Below are 15,715 nucleotides of genomic sequence, written 5' to 3'. Positions count from 1 at the left end.
GCCTCTGTCTTGGGTGCTGTTATTGATGGCTGCTCTGTGTATTTGAGCTTGGAAGTGTTACGACCCGGAGACCGCTCCCTGAAGAGTTGTGATCGATTGTACGAGCGGCTTGTACTTTTGCTTGAGGAAGATTAAGTTGTGTTGAGATTTCTCCAGTGTGGGGGGAGCAGGCCCACGTTGAGATGTCTGGTCTGTGCTTTATGGGCTCCAGGCCCTTTGAGCCCCAACACTGGGAGTCATCTGCACACTCCAGACTCACCCTTTGTTGTGGGGGAGGTGTTAGGCTGCAGTGGGTAGGGCAATACACATGGCTTTGCTGGCTGTACTGCATGGTGACCTGCCTCTTTTTAATTACAACGGTGGTTCTACGGCCATGGAGGGTGGGGTTGGCCCTCCCCATCATTCCCTGTTGGATGCTGCTGTCCTCCCTGGGATGTTTGTTGGTTCCAGGGCACGTGGCTGGATGTTCTGATGTGGCTGTTGACCTTGGGGGTGGTGGCTTGGGCCTCTTCTGCGTTGGGGAGGGTTCTTGGGCACCTGGAGTCTACCCAGCTGTGGCTGAGGGTGGTGTGCAGGACGTGGGCGATGGCGTCCTCTGTGGATCTGTTGGGTCGGTAGGCGAACTGCAGCGGATCTGTGGTGTCTGGGATGGAGGAGGAGATGATGTTCTTCAGCAGCCTCTCAAACACCTTCATTACTACCGAGGTCAGTGCAACTGGCCGGTGATCGTTCAGGGATGATGGTGGATCTTTTGAAGCATGTGGGGACCACAGACTTCGCCAGGGACTCGTTGAAGATGGAAGTGAACACACCTGCTAGCTGGTCAGCGCAGCAGTGCAGCAGACGGCCGGCGATGCCGTCTGGCCCCGCCGCTTTCTTTGTGTTCACGCTCCTCAATGCCGCTCGGACGTCACGCTCTGCGATGCTGGTCACCAGTCTCTCGCTGATGACGTCACTGTCCTCGGTAGTCAGGCGGTAGATAGCATTAGCCGCCTGGCTAACCTCGAAACGGGCGTAGAACTGATTCAGCTCGTTGGTGAATGCAGAGTCGGCGTTGATCGGCGCAGTGTCCCTGGCTTTGTCCCTGGCAAATCTTGAGCATCATGATGTGTTGCTTTTGTTCCTTTTTGTGCATCTTGTACTGAACTGCAGCACATTGTTCTACAGTGCCTTGCTATCCTGACCAGCTATTTGTATGAGTACAGACATGAGAAAAGAGCAGAAGTTTGGTCCACTCACCTCTGATTGCAGAGCTGGCACGCGAAGCAGTCCAGGTGGTAGACGTTTTCCTTGGCCCTCATAACCATCTCGAAGGCTGGGATTAGCTTGCTGCAGGCTGCACAATTCCCCGTGACACCAAACAACCTGAGGCACAAATGAACAGATGCAAACAAAAATATGTGTGTAAGTTATCAAATTAAGGAATCAGTGGAAAACTCCTTATATATCTAACTTAGCACTTGGCCTCAAAACTGTTTTCTAATTCGTACCTGCTTTTATTTTTCATGCTTTGTGCATTAATTCAAGGATAATTATAGTGTGAGAGTGCTGTTGAGCCAAGCAAGTAGTAATGACTTCATGAACTTCTCACAAATAAACTTTTAATCATTACAGAAAAAAATTAACCGTCTCACTGACACATTATTACTCACAGCTACTTTCAATACCACTGACATTTATTTATTTCCTCCAAACCATCAATGTGTCTTTTAGACCCCATTCCTACAAAACTGCCCAAAGAAATCCTGCCATTAAACATGACAGTCTCTCTATTAATAGGCTACATATCAAATGCCTGGGAGCAAGAATAAAACCTTTACTCAAAAAGCATCTCTAGTCCCAGCAGTCTTAGCTAATTATAGGCCAATCTCCAACCTTCCTTTATATCAAACATCCTTGAAAGAGTAGTTGTCAAACAGCTAACAGATCATCTGCAGAGGAATGGTTTATTTGAAGAGTTTCAGTCAGGTTTCAGAGCTCATCACAGCACAGAAACAGCTTTAGTGAAGGTTACAAATGATCTTCTTATGGCCTCTGACAGTGGACTCATCTCTGTGCTTGTCCTTCTTGACCTTAGTGCAGCGTTCGATACTGTCGACCATAATATTCTATCCGGTCTTTAAATCTGATGTCAGTACTTGTCTGCGCCCAAACTCCGCTTCAGGTCCCAAAGTCAAACGAACACTGCAGCATCACTGAGAGTTAAAAACTGTCTAAATTCTTTCATCTTTAATAAAATGATCAGCGTTGCTGCTTTACCAGGTGTAACAATAAAATTTAACATCCATGAAAACAGAATTTATTACATTCAAAGTTAGCAGGAAGTTAGCTCGCTAGCTTCCACCTAAACATGATATAGCATGTTCTGACTGAGAGATTTCTGAAAAATTCAAACGTACAGCTCTGCTATCACTTCCAACATAAATGGAGACAGAAAACTAAACAGCAGTGATGTTTGTAGGGTTACTGAAGTTGGGCTAGCTGGTATATAATGATGTGCTACGTGATTGCTAGCAACACAGCTATGTTAGCATAACATAAACACAGTGAAGCTGGAGGATGAACGTGTCCCCGTTAGGTAGGTACTAAACAGTACCTGGTACTATCACCTAATTGAAAACTGTCAGGCTGGTACTAATGGAAAAGGGCTAAGTGCTTTACACAACATTCATCATTAGAAGACATAGCATACATTTACACTGCTATGCAGATGACACTCAGCTCTATCTGTCCATGAAGCCAGATAACACACACCAATTAGTTAAACTGCAGGAATGTCTTAAAGACATAAAGACCTGGATGGCCGCTAACTTTCTGCTTCTTAATTCAGATAAACAGATAAATTGTACTCGGCGCTGAAAAGCTTAGAAATATGGTATCTAACCAGATTCTTACTCTGGATGGCATTACCTTGGCCTCCAGTAACACTGTGAGGAACCTTGGAGTCATTTTTGACCAGGACATGTCCTTCAATGCACATATTAAACAAATATGTAAGACTGCTTTCTTCCATTTGTGCAACATCTCTAAAGTTAGAAATATCCTGTCTCAGAGTGACGCTGAAAAACTAGTTCATGCATTTATGACGTCTAGGCTCAAGTGTTATACCGACTCGCTCTGCTGGATAGTGGTATATCAGGATGTCCTAAAAACTCTTTGAAAAGTCTTCTGTTGATCCAAAATGCTGCAGCTGAAACACTGACAGGGACTAGAAAGAGAGCATGTTTCTCACAAACTGGGTTCTGTTCATTGGCTCTATGATTGTAGGCTCTTTGTCTTCAGGAGATCAGGGAAACTAACAGCTACAGTGATCCAACGACCTGCATCGGTTTGGAGAGGCCTACAGCTCATCACCCTCCACAGAAGTCAGTACCCCCTGATGAGAATTTCAGACTGGCTGATGGCCTCAACCACTCATACCTCCCATCTACTCACCCCAAACCCACAGAAAAGACTAATTGGAGTCCTCCTCCCCCTGCCCCTCTGACCCGCTTCCTGTGAGGAAGATGTGTCTGCTCTTCCAGAGACAAAGACCTGAAAGGGTCCAGGACCGGTTACTCTCATGCCTGTAAGCCTGTGTCGACCGACTGGCCCCTCATCTTCAACCGGACCTTTAACAGATCTCTGGAGCTGTGAGAAGTTCCTTCCTGCTTCAAACGCTCCACCTTCACAGGATTAAAGTCCTACAGGCCTGTCAGCCTTACGTCTGTGGTCACAAAGTCCATCGGAAGAATGGAAGCTACATCACAGAGCGCCTGCTGGGCCCCTGCAGTTTGCCTACTGGGCAAACAGGTTGGCTGAGGATGCACTCAGTATGGGATTGCATCACCTCAACCAGGATGCTGTTCGTGAACTTCAGCTCAGCCTTCAACGAAGTAATCCCAGACATCTCCATCGCTCCCCCAGCTTACAGTGCCCGCCTCCACCTGTGACTGTATCACGAGCTTCCTGACGGACAGGCAGCAGGTGAGGCTGAGGAACGTTACATCATCCCCACTGCTCTTCTCCCTCGACACTAACGTTGCACCTCAGGAGAGCCATCTGTGAAACTTCTGTTCGCAGACGACAACAACGCCATCGGTCTGATCCAGAACGATGGCGTTGACGAGGAGTCCACGTACAGAAGAAGGACCAGCTGAACTGCAGTCCAATCCTTCATTAGTGTGCACAAACTAAAGAGGATTCTGATATAGAGACGCCTTCAGGTGACTAATGTTGAAAGGTGGTACGATACAAATACGATTTAAGAATCGATATGTTTGTGAAGTGTGTTTGGAGGACACATGCATCACCTTATGTTTGTTCTGTGTTACAGTGGGAAACACAACTTCTTATATCACCACTAACAGTAGTATTCAGTTTAAAGACAGATTTTATTGTGACCCGAGGCTCTGAATGTGTTCAGTGCTGAACCATCTGGAGAACAGGAGGAGCTGCTCTTCATGAACTGCAGCTCATCACTCAACTCCATAATCCTCAACATCCTGACCACGAAACTGGACCACCTTCAGATCCCCCAGCTGGCCTCAGTCAGGCTCCACCCCCCGACTGTCACGCAGGACCGGATCCCCGCAGCGCTGTCCTCCTCCCCCCACTGTAGCCCCTGTTTACACATGACTGCACACCAACCCACTCAGCCACCGTCATCGTCAAGTAGGTCGCTGGCGCCATCGTGGTTGGGCTCATCTCTGACAGGGCAGTGGTAGAGAATTTGTCCCACTGGTCCTCCGAAAATAACCTGATGTTGAACGTTCTTGAAACAAAGGAACTCATCATGGACCTCCTCCGTGTCCTGACGAAGAATAACTAGAACAGGAGCTGCTGCTGGCCTCGTACCAGCGTCCACTCTTACTGCTTCGGTGTTTGTTATGCAGGGACAACTGCTGAGAAGCTGTGCAGAAGGTAAGAATGGCTGCCCTCTGCCAGCCCTGCAGGATATTGTAAGCCTCTTCTGCCTCAGGAACACCAGCGGCATCACAGTTGACCCGTTGCATCGCACCCATCCCCTGTTTGACTCGCTGCCCTCTGAACGGCGCCTCAGGTGAATCGGTCCACCTCCAGACTCACAGCTTCCTCCTCTGGGCCATTCAGATTAATAACAAACATCCACCCATCTGAGCCACGGTCGGAGTAACCTCATCGCTCGGGCCACTCACTCACTCTACTCAGACCAAATCATCTGCATACTTCCAAGATCTTTCCCACCTGCGCTCTAACACGGGCCTTCCTGTTGTTTTGTTTATTTATTCCTGCTGTCTTATTCGATTCGATTCTGGCAACAAATCACAAACTTGTACGTAAAATATTTGTATGCACAGTTCATGCTCAGATTTGTTCTTACACCCTGTTTATAAATGAGGCCTAATTATTTGTCTTCCCTTTATTTCCACATCGTTATACATCGTGTTTAGTCGTCTCATAGATGTTAGAATATCTGTGAAGGTTCTCAGTCATCCAGCTCATCGTCGTCTAAGGAGCTTGGAAAGCGTCTGGACTTCTTTAAAGTGCTTGAAGACGTTTCACCTCTGATCCGGATGAGATGACCATGGATGTTAAACCAGGTGCAGCTGAAGCGGTCGGTTCATTGGTGAACGTGTTCGGAAACTGAAATTTCTGCTTTGAGCTCAGGATTAACTTTCACCGTTGAACAAGTTTGACTCCATCTGTATCTCACATGTATTTTATTATTCTGGGAGATTCACTAAAGAGAATTATGGAGATGCAAATACTTCTGTTGCTGTTGGTGAACGAGAAGGAGAGTGGCAGGCGTCAGAGAGGATCTTTCCACTGAGACATACACGGCCCCTGCTTTAGTCACAAAAATACGCCACAGTGAAAAATAGCAGGGCCACAGCTTGTGCCATCGAAATAGACGGACGTGGCCAGCTCTGTTGCCCAGGGAGGACCTTATTATTGTTCCCTGCTCCAGGGACATTAATGTGAGGATTCGTTACCACACAGTGACCAGGACCAGGCCAGCAAGAGCAAACACGTATCTGATAACAAAATCATATCACAAAATAACCTATTAGGCGAGTTCTGGAGGCACTTTCAGCCTCCATTGTTAAAATGATAAACCAGCATGCCACTCAGTCTGTGAGAGACCATCTGATGAATGAACTCGTGCAGGGTTGTTTAACCTTCAGAAAGGATGTTTCCCAGAGGCAAAGAAGCAGATTGTGCTCATATGAATATCTGCAGGACTAAGGGCCACCGTCAACATACCTTCAGACAGTGAAGCATCTGTTTGTTACACAGCAATTGGGTGAAAAACAAATAGGACCTATTTGATGGATTAGTGTTGCCTTAATTAAAGGAATTTTGCCTTTCCATCGGAGAAATGAAAATTTGGTGGCATCTCTTCTGATTTGGTTTTTTTCCTTGCAGAAAACTGGATTCAGTGAAAGCTTTTGCTGATTTGTCCACTTGCAGAGACACTGAGTGTTTGTGGACAGCAGCTTTGCACAACAACTGTTTGAACCTTAAGTTACACTGTAGCTTCCTCACACTGCACATGCGAGGTCTTTGTCATTCAGCAGCTGAATCAGTATTTGGATAATAAATGATCGCCCTTCAAAATAAATCATTTAGGACTCTGTTTGAATCTAAATGGTATTCAGTTTGGCCATTTTCTGGGTCTCTCCACGCTCTCTTCTCACCTCCTGAGCAGCAGCCTGTGCAGAGGAACAGAGCTGACACCGGACTTTGCTTTAGAAAACTTGAGGTGAAAGTCCTCTGGTGGTTTGATATGAGGGACGGTTAAATCGGTAAATAAGCCGACGACTTTCCTCTGAGATTGAATTAAAATGTAACACGAGAGCACAAAACCTTCACATTAGTTTCATTTTATCTCACGTGATGCAGAAGTGATTGCAAACTGTGCACGATCGTATGCTACAACAAAGCCAAAAAACTCCCTCGTGATGTCTGCACAAACATTAACATGCTGCACAGACAAACCCAAATATGACCGGCTCTTGTCCAAGATGTGTGTTTTGAACAAAACTTTAACTATAATCACTCAAATTTCAATAAAAAAAAGGATTCATATAAAAAGTTGCACTCTTTGGGAATCTCTCCTTGTGCTTTACCTGGTAAACTGCACATTATAAACAATGAATTAACTATACTATAAATTAGCTTTCATTGACTTTTCAATCAGCCGAGTGCAACAACTCATTAACGTTTGTAGACGGTGTTATCACAACAAATGAAAATAAATAAATGTAATAATTAAATGTAAATTTAATAAATTTAACATAATTTTTTTCCAAATGGGAAAAAATCAAGTTAATCAGATTCGAGGAAAAAACAAAAGCGTAATATTCATCTATTAAACTAAAATATTTGTCTTATCAAAGATTTGTTTAAATTCTACAAAATATAACAAAAAACAAATCGTTAACGTTTGCCCGGGGCTGCACTTTAATCGGCAGCTCAGTGTTTTATAAGAGTATTAGTCTGAATGAAAACGGCTAATTTTTAAATAATGCATTAATTGATTTTCTACACAAAAAAATGTATTTAAAAAACTTAAATGTTTCAAAAATGATATGCAAACGTCATCGCCTACCTTTCTGTATGACTTCAACCTTCTAAAAACCTATACTGGGAACATATTCCCAGTTTGAACATATTCCTGGAGTCTCTTAAAAAGCTGAGTCTAAGCAGGGTTCAGTCTTTGTTGTACTGTTGGCTGTTCAAACAGTACACAGTAGATCTCGGCTCACCCAGTGAGGAAGGAAGATGGATGAAGTTTACCTGCTTGACCAGTTGTACCAGACCCCGGGCCTGATGGTACCAGACGGTCACTGGTAACAGATACAGCAGTAAAATAAGTCCTGAGGTGCTATTCACATAAAGTTCTCCTCACATGTCAATAACAACGAGTGCAAAGAAACCAAACCATTGATGTCCATAAATGATGGATAACAATGACAGAATGACGGGTAAAAGTGATTGAACACGTTTACTGGACTCTATTTAAGCCGTGATGAGCGCTTCACGACGCCTCCTGTTTGGTGAAGCTGGTCGCACAGATTATTCGAGTGATTTTGGATTTTCTTCCACACAAAGTCCCGAAGGTTCGTTGACATTTCAGCACCGAGTCTTGCACGGTGAGGGTTCATGCAGAACGTGGCGGTCAAATGCAGAACCTATCGTTTTGTTTGAAACAACCATACCTGCAGGTGCTCCTCGGCTCTTAGACAACTTCTGACCATTTTTCTGACTCTGTCTGAAATCTTGTGCTCGCTGGAACGACAGGAGATTATTGTGCGACCAATGCCACAGTATATTTGGCAACCACAGGTTTGTGACAGTCGTACGAGAGCTCACCATGACGTGCTTCTTGTGTGACACATTTTATAGGCCATCAGCTGTAAATGAACCAGCTGATCTTAATTTGCACTAAGTGGCAGGACTCTAATTACTGATACTGTCATGACTCTGCATGCCTTTAAGCATCTGCCTTTCTTCATGTGTTCAATACTTTCCCCTGTGTCATTACTTTTAACTTAATTATGGACATAAAAGGTTGGATTTCTTTGCATGTGTGGATCAGAAGGGTTATTACTGACATCTGGTGAGGACTGAATATAAAATTGGTGACGTGTTTATTTTACACACAGATTTGTCATCTTGTGCAGACTGTCGGTGGTACAGCGGTTGGACTTGTGCTTTAAGAGAACACCAGGCATCACATATGCTTCATACCCGAGAATAATAATGTATCTTTAAAGAGGTCAAATGTTTCTTTTTCTTGATAAAACACGTTTTTGCTCATTTATTCAGCTTCCATGACTTCACCATCCCTAGTCCCACAATGGTCGAGTGACACAGCGGCTGTAGTGACGGCTTCTCTGTCGGTCGCCATGTGTATTTCTCAACCTGCTCTAAAAGATATTAAGTAATTTAAGTCCATATTAAACCACAGGTCTCATCACAGTTTTCCCAGTGCTGCACTAGGTAGTCATAGATAAATAAATAGCATAAATACAGGTGAAGAACTTCTAATGCTTGTGTGCAAACATCTGTGGAGCAATAATGGAAAAGAATAATAATAGTTTCTACTAAGTGGTCGTTAAACATGGCTCCAAATATATCTGTCATCAGGTTGCTGTTGAATGTTGTCTTATTTTATTTGCACACTGGAGACAAATATAATATGTGACCAAATCTGATCTGCAGGCACAGTTAAATAAATAAAGAGACATCAGCTGACCCGTCTATCATTCATTTGTCTGAGTTTTCCAGCACAGGAGAACAACTGGATTAATCCAGCTTGGACAGCAGCTGCTGATAGCAGCAGAGCTTCAAGCAGCATCTGAAATGCTGATAGCAGTCTTGCTCTCCACTTCCTTCCCTCTTATCACATCAGTTGCTCCAGCCTCAGCAGGCATTCATCAGCTGCTGGATTAGAATTTGTTTCCTAACAAACCATTGATCATCAGCCTATTACTAGGCAAATGACAGTTAATTACCCACTACATTAACCACCGGGACCTGGGGACTGACTCCCCGTGCCATCAGTCAACATGATGAATGTGGCAAGTTCAGTAATGCACAACCATTCCCTCATCCGCCTGTCGCGCTGAGAACAACCCCTGGATCTCACTTCTAGGCACCCAGAGAGAAATCTATGGCAATCTGCATAATTACAGACCCCGGGTTAATAACAGCCAAAGGATTTCTAGCATCTCGCCACAGGATTGTTAATGGGGTTGTTCTTTGTCCAGTTTTGTCTGATTTGGAATTTAGTCACAAGTTTAAATGCTAAAATACAACAAAAACCAGCAAAACAAACGTTGAGAGGCAGAAGACGGAGAACGCAAACAGAAACATGGACCTGCTGCAGGTGCTGATGTGAAGGTTAAGATCTCATCAGACTCATGCAGTTTACATACCCTGCATGTACGACTACTGATTGTTATTAACACACTTTATTTCATTTACTGTGGGAATAATCTGGGATAAGACTCCTCCTGGAGTCCTGAGGAAGTCCTGAACCTGCAGCTCTATCAGTGCTCATCTGGACCTCCTAACGATGAGTTACTGCTTGCTTTCAGAGGCTGGAGCCACCTGGAGGAACACTGACCTGTATGTCCAGAAGAGAAGCCACATTATTACTTATTTACTGAAGAATTTGCTTAAAGAACCAATGAACTACTGGTGGCGTCAAGCTAAGTTACAATGAAACCCTTAAAAAAACAACTTGTGTTTATTTCTTGTTTTCTAACCTTAACCCAACTCACCTGGAGTTCAACCCAGCTCTTAGTTGGTAATGTTGTTTTCAGCGTTTGTACTGAGAGGCTGTCGCCTGCCACACACAGACGGTGGTTTTATTGAAGAAAGCTGAGAAAAAAGTTCAGAAAATACATTTCCAGTGCTGGAAGAGGGCGGCTGGTGCAGCAGCCATCAGCTAATCAGGTTTCCTCTAAAATAAAACCAGTAGTGTGCTGGAACCAGTATCTGTGTGTAGAGTAAGCTGGATCGAGAACTGAGCAACACTGTAAGCTGGGCGCAGAGTAAATAAACAGGCTCACAAGCTGAACCACAAACTGTGCACGACTACGTGCTGGGACCTGGTGGCAGCTCGGTGCTATACTGGTGCCTAACTTTACCTCATATACAGGACTATGTTGGACCCACAGCCAGTGCCAGCTGTGGTGCAGATGTTGGTGCAACTGGCTGCCATACACCAAGAGCCGAACCACCACCAAGAGCCGAACCACCACCAAGAGCGGTTCGTTGCAGCCAGTTGGAGGCACTGCAGGCTCCAGCCAAATGGTACGCGAGGGCGCCTGAAAGCCTCGTGGGCCAGTCTGGGGCCATGGCATAACAGCCGTCACTCCCCAGACGTCATAGTGGGGGGGCAGACGACCCACAGTCATTACTGGATATCTTTAAGGCCACGAAGCCACCGGGTGTTAACGTTCTAGGTAGCTCATTACAAGCCGATGACTGGTCACATGGGTACGATAAAACAATGGACTGAATTATGTCTCAATTCTTATTGGCTACACATCTGTGTGTGTCTGTGGAGTCAATCAGCCAGTTAGTGAAGCAGCCATTTACCATCAATGGAGGAACCATGAACACTTTTTCAGGACTGCCTCGGACACTTTCCCCAGATTGTCGGGATGTTGTTTATTTTAGTGGATTAAGCAACATTAGGCAGTGATGTGCAGCATCTCTGTGCACTCAGGAGCCTGATGAAAGACCGTTTAGATGTTTACTCTTTCACAGAATACTTGTTCTGGGTCCAGCCAAGGGCTGCCTGACAAACAGGGTGTAGGCCTTGATTGATCTGAGGCCCCGACCGGAGCGCAGCGGGTCAAAGAGGTGGTGGGCGGGGTACCAGGGGTCACCTGGTTTTCCTGAGGCAGGAGACGATGGGCTTCAGGGGTGCCAGAGGGCAGCCTTCATGTTCTCAGCTGTGGGCTCTCTGTACCACGCACTAGGGATGCACCGATACCGGTATCGGGTATCGGCCTCGATACCACATTTTCTAAAGTACTCGTACTTTAGAAAACAGGTCTCAGACCGATACCACGGTCTGAGACCTGTCTATGTTTGAGCGGCATGTAAGGGGTTAATCACAGGCCCCGAGTGCCCGCCCCCAGGCCCCGAGTGCCCGCCCCCAGGCCCCGAGTGCCCGCTCCCAGGCCCCGGCTGCAGCTCAGAGCTGAGAGAAGAGCAGGCGAGACAAGTCAGCCGTGTGGAACTATTTCAAAGTTAACGAAGACGACAAAACAAACGAAATTGTCCAGAGGAGGCTCAAAAGGTAGCGCATTTAACACAAGAAATTTAATCAAGCACCAAAAACACGACAACGAGTACAAAGAGTTTACCCACGCTTATTTACCCACGCTTATTAGCACAGAGCAGCATAGCTGATGCTATAGCAGTGGGGCAGAAAATAGTTGGGCATTTTAAACACTCCGCCTTAGCCTACTCCCGCCTCGAGGACATTCAGGGACAGCTCAACCAGCCAATAAAGAGACTGCAGCAGGACGTACAGACGCGCTGGAACAGCACGTATTACATGCTCCAGTCCCTCATTGAGCAAAAGCGAGTGCTGGGCGTGTCCGAGCACGAACTCCCTGACTATCTCACCGCTCACCAACGGGCTCTTATGGAGACGACTGTTGCCATCCTCGCCCCCTTTGAGGAACTAACTAAAAAAGTGAGCAGCTACGACGCACTAGCCTCTGATGTCATCCCAGCTGTGACTGTGCTAGTGAGACGTCTAAACAGAGAAACAGACGAACAAATGTAACATTAAATTTTGTTTTTTATGATTATTTATTCTGTAATATGTTGCATACAACATGCTTTTCATTTTAAATAAATGTTCTTAATTACAAACTAGTCCCTTGTTTCTTTGCTTTTTGTTAAATTATAGGACTAAAGCTGTTACCTGCAAATTTAAATCATGTTTTTATTAAGTACTCGGTATCGGCGAGTACTGAAATGCAAGTACTCGTACTCGTTTCCAAAAAAGTGGTATCGGTGCATCCCTACCACGCACCCATGCTCTCTACTGAGGAGTGCTACTCTGGTGTTGTTCTTTAGTTGTCACGATCCTGGGTCTTTTGACCCAGAGTTTTAAGTTTGAGTTTATTTTGATGTTTATGGTTTATTTTTAAGTTCATTTGTTTATTAGATTCCTCTTGTGTATCCTGTTAAGTCTCCATTGTCCTTCATGTGTTTCATGTCTGTGTTTCTTATGTTGTCATGTTTGCTTTTCATTATGTTTCCCATTTTATTTTGAAAGAGGTAGATGTTTCAGGTCCCTATGTTCTGTCTCCCCAGTCTGTTAAGTTTACATGTCTTGAGTTCAGTCAGTGTTTCCTGTTTTACTTTCACAGTCTGTCCTGTGTTAATGTTTCTAGTTTTGCTTCCCTTGTCTCGTCCTGTGTTATTACTCCCAGCTGTGCTCTCCTCCTGTGGCTCGTTCCCCCTCGTTATCCCTCAGTGTATTTAAGCCCCATGTTTCTCTTTCTCAGTGTTGCGTCCTCCCTCATAGCTGTGAGTGTCCCTGTGGCTCCTTGTGCTTTAGTTTCCCAGTTTAGTTTTGTATTGTTCTTCGTGTCCCCCTACACCAGCAGTAAAGCTGTTTTTGAGTTTGTGTTTGGGTCTTTCTCTTGCCCGCACACAGCCGTACTGTGACATCATTACTGATGTTTATCCTGTGGGCTCTGGCCATTTCTGAAGTTGGCTTAGTGAAAACTTTTTTTATTCTTATTTGTAACTGTAACTGGGGTTATAGTTAGTGAGACAGTCCGGAGCCTAGAAACGTTTGAACAACAGATAAATAAATTGTATTTGACGTGCACTTTGTACAGGTTCAGGTGTAAAAAGTCCAACGCTCCTCAGGAGGGTAACAAAGAGAAAAAGGTGTGGTGCATTCACATAGTCTGCTTTACCCTGCAGCTGATGTAGTCCGAGGCTTAAGTCTCAGGTCACCTCCTGTTGCCTATGTGCAGTTGCTGGATTCATCAACAGGACTTGTGTGATCCCGACAGTGATCCCAATGCTTTTGGGATCTTGAAAAAGCGGATAGCTAGTTTGGAAAGCCAGTTAGCCTCATTTGCATCACAGGGGAAGCTGAATGGACGTACCAAAAAGAAAACCTGTAAACTGAAGATGGACAGCACAAATCTAGACAAAAGCAAAGCCGACAGGCAGCCCTGGGCCTTGGTATTGCTTTCAGTGTGGAGAAGATGAGTATGTTGTCTCTTTTTGGGCAAATACTGCAAATTTTACTCTAGTATTTGAAAAGAAGCAACTGGAGTAAAAACAGCATGCATGGGAGAGGCAGAGCTATCCCAGCAACACCAGTGAACTAGATCCAGTCTCTGGTGCAATGTGTGCAAAGTCGCACAGACATAAAGATGAACAGCAAACACACAAACGTATGAATCTATGAAGCATGAATGATTGTTTTTACAACTGGAATGCTCTAAAGTCTCGACTGGTACCAGGAGCAAACTTGAAGTGTGTCCATTTGGCACCAGCTCACATGTGACTGCTATTCCCAACCTTTCTATGAGCAGCACATGTCAGGACATTAAGGCACACAGTGAGTGAATGGACAGACACGGACAACTTTCCCTTTTCCAAGAGTTTCTGTGTCTCTGAGGTTAACGTTCATAGTTCTTGATGTTTGGGCTGCCTCAGAGTGCCTCTTACTGATAGATACAAACAGACTATGATATTTACCCTGAAACGCCAAAGCCAACTGCCCATACCAATCACTCTAGCATCAGTTACTATAGTATTTGAGCTTTTAGCTGAGATTCTGATGTTTCTACCAGACCTGGAGGCACCACTCGTGAAACCAGATGTTCTCCTGCTGCCCCGGTACCGGGGGCGTTGGGGCTCAACAGGTTAACAACACCGTGCTTGTCCGATACAGCCTCAGCTCATCGAAGCTCTCTGCAGGCATGTTCAAGAGTTTCTTGATATTCAAGTAGTCAGAGAGTCAGTCTCCTTTCTCTTCACCTATTGTGGTAATCCGGTTGTGCAGACACTATAGGAAACTCAACTTTCAGACGATAAAGGTTCACACGTCCCAATCTAGAAGCCACTTTGGTTGGGTTTTTGGGCCAGTTTGGGTTTTTCTTGACCTAAAGTCTGTTTATTATCAGATTGAGGAAGCAGATAAGCTCAAGGCTTCCTTCATCTGCCCCCTGGACTTCTGTGAATTTAACTGCATGCCTCAAGACAAATGCACAAAGCAAACTGCAAAGGCTAACAGACCATGCATGGTGGATAGGCAGTTGAAAGAGGTACTAGTTTCCTCAATGACTTGTTGACTGTGTTCTCCAAAACCCTGAAGGAACATGAAGCAAGGTTGTTGGAGGTTGGACCTGTACCGGGCAGTGAGTCATTTGGTACCGGGCTGCGAGTCGTTTGGTACCGGGCCGCGAGTCGTTTGGTACTGGGCTGTGAGTCGTTTGGTACCGGGCCGTGAGTCGTTTGGTACCGGGCCGTGAGTCGTTTGGTACCGGGCTGCGAGTCGTTTGGTACTGGGCTGTGAGTCGTTTGGTACCGGGCCGTGAGTCGTTTGGTACTGAGCTGCGAGTGGTTTGGTACCGGGCTGCGAGTCGTTTGGTACTGGGCTGCGAGTCGTTTGGTACTGGGCTGCGAGTTGTTTGGTACCGGGCTGTGAGTCGTTTGGTACCGGGCTGTGAGTCATTTGGTACTGAGCTGCGAGTCGTTTGGTACCGGGCTGCGAGTCGTTTGGTACTGGGCTGCGAGTCGTTTGGTACCGGGCTGTGAGTCGTTTGGTACCGGGCCGTGAGTCGTTTGGTACTGGGCTGCGAGTTGTTTGGTACCGGGCTGTGAGTCGTTTGGTACCGGGCTGTGAGTCATTTGGTACCGGGCCGTGAGAGTTGAGGCTCAGGTGTGAAATTTATGGTTTTCAGGGTTTTTATTGTTAACTCAGTTCCCCTGGGTCTTTTCCCAGGTGTTATGAATAAATCTTCCGGTACTGGTTTTATTTTGTTGTATTTATCCGCGACACCTTAAAGGCCGGTCCCTGAAAAGACTGTCGGACATAAACCGGTTCATGGCGCAAAAAAGGTTGGGGACTGCTGGATTAAAACGATCACCTGCAAAGTGTGTATTTTTCCAGATCTCAGTGTGGTAGCTGGGGCATGTGGAGCCCCACAGTAGAGCTGGGATGGTTCCAGAGAAGATCTCTGCC

The 15,715-nt window shown here is 45.6% G+C and overlaps 1 protein-coding gene across 3 annotated transcripts in view; it reads right to left on the bottom strand.

The window, feature by feature from the left end:
• Window positions 1-15,715, bottom strand: part of lmo3 (LIM domain only 3) — a 47,536-nt gene that overhangs the window by 7,878 nt on the left and 23,943 nt on the right. For all 3 annotated transcript variants that reach the window (XM_085138462.1, XM_085138463.1, XM_085138461.1), the window contains exon 3: window positions 1,240-1,365. In XM_085138462.1, the coding sequence (XP_084994588.1) occupies window positions 1,240-1,365 (126 nt within the window). The remainder of the gene's footprint in view (window positions 1-1,239; window positions 1,366-15,715) is intronic.

The sequence above is a fragment of the Neolamprologus multifasciatus genome, chromosome 17 (genome assembly GCF_963576455.1).
Source record: "Neolamprologus multifasciatus chromosome 17, fNeoMul1.2, whole genome shotgun sequence".
NCBI classification, from domain to species: domain Eukaryota; kingdom Metazoa; phylum Chordata; class Actinopteri; order Cichliformes; family Cichlidae; genus Neolamprologus; species Neolamprologus multifasciatus.
The sequence above is the reverse complement of the archived record's forward strand: the minus strand, read 5'-3'. Positions and strand labels throughout refer to the sequence as shown.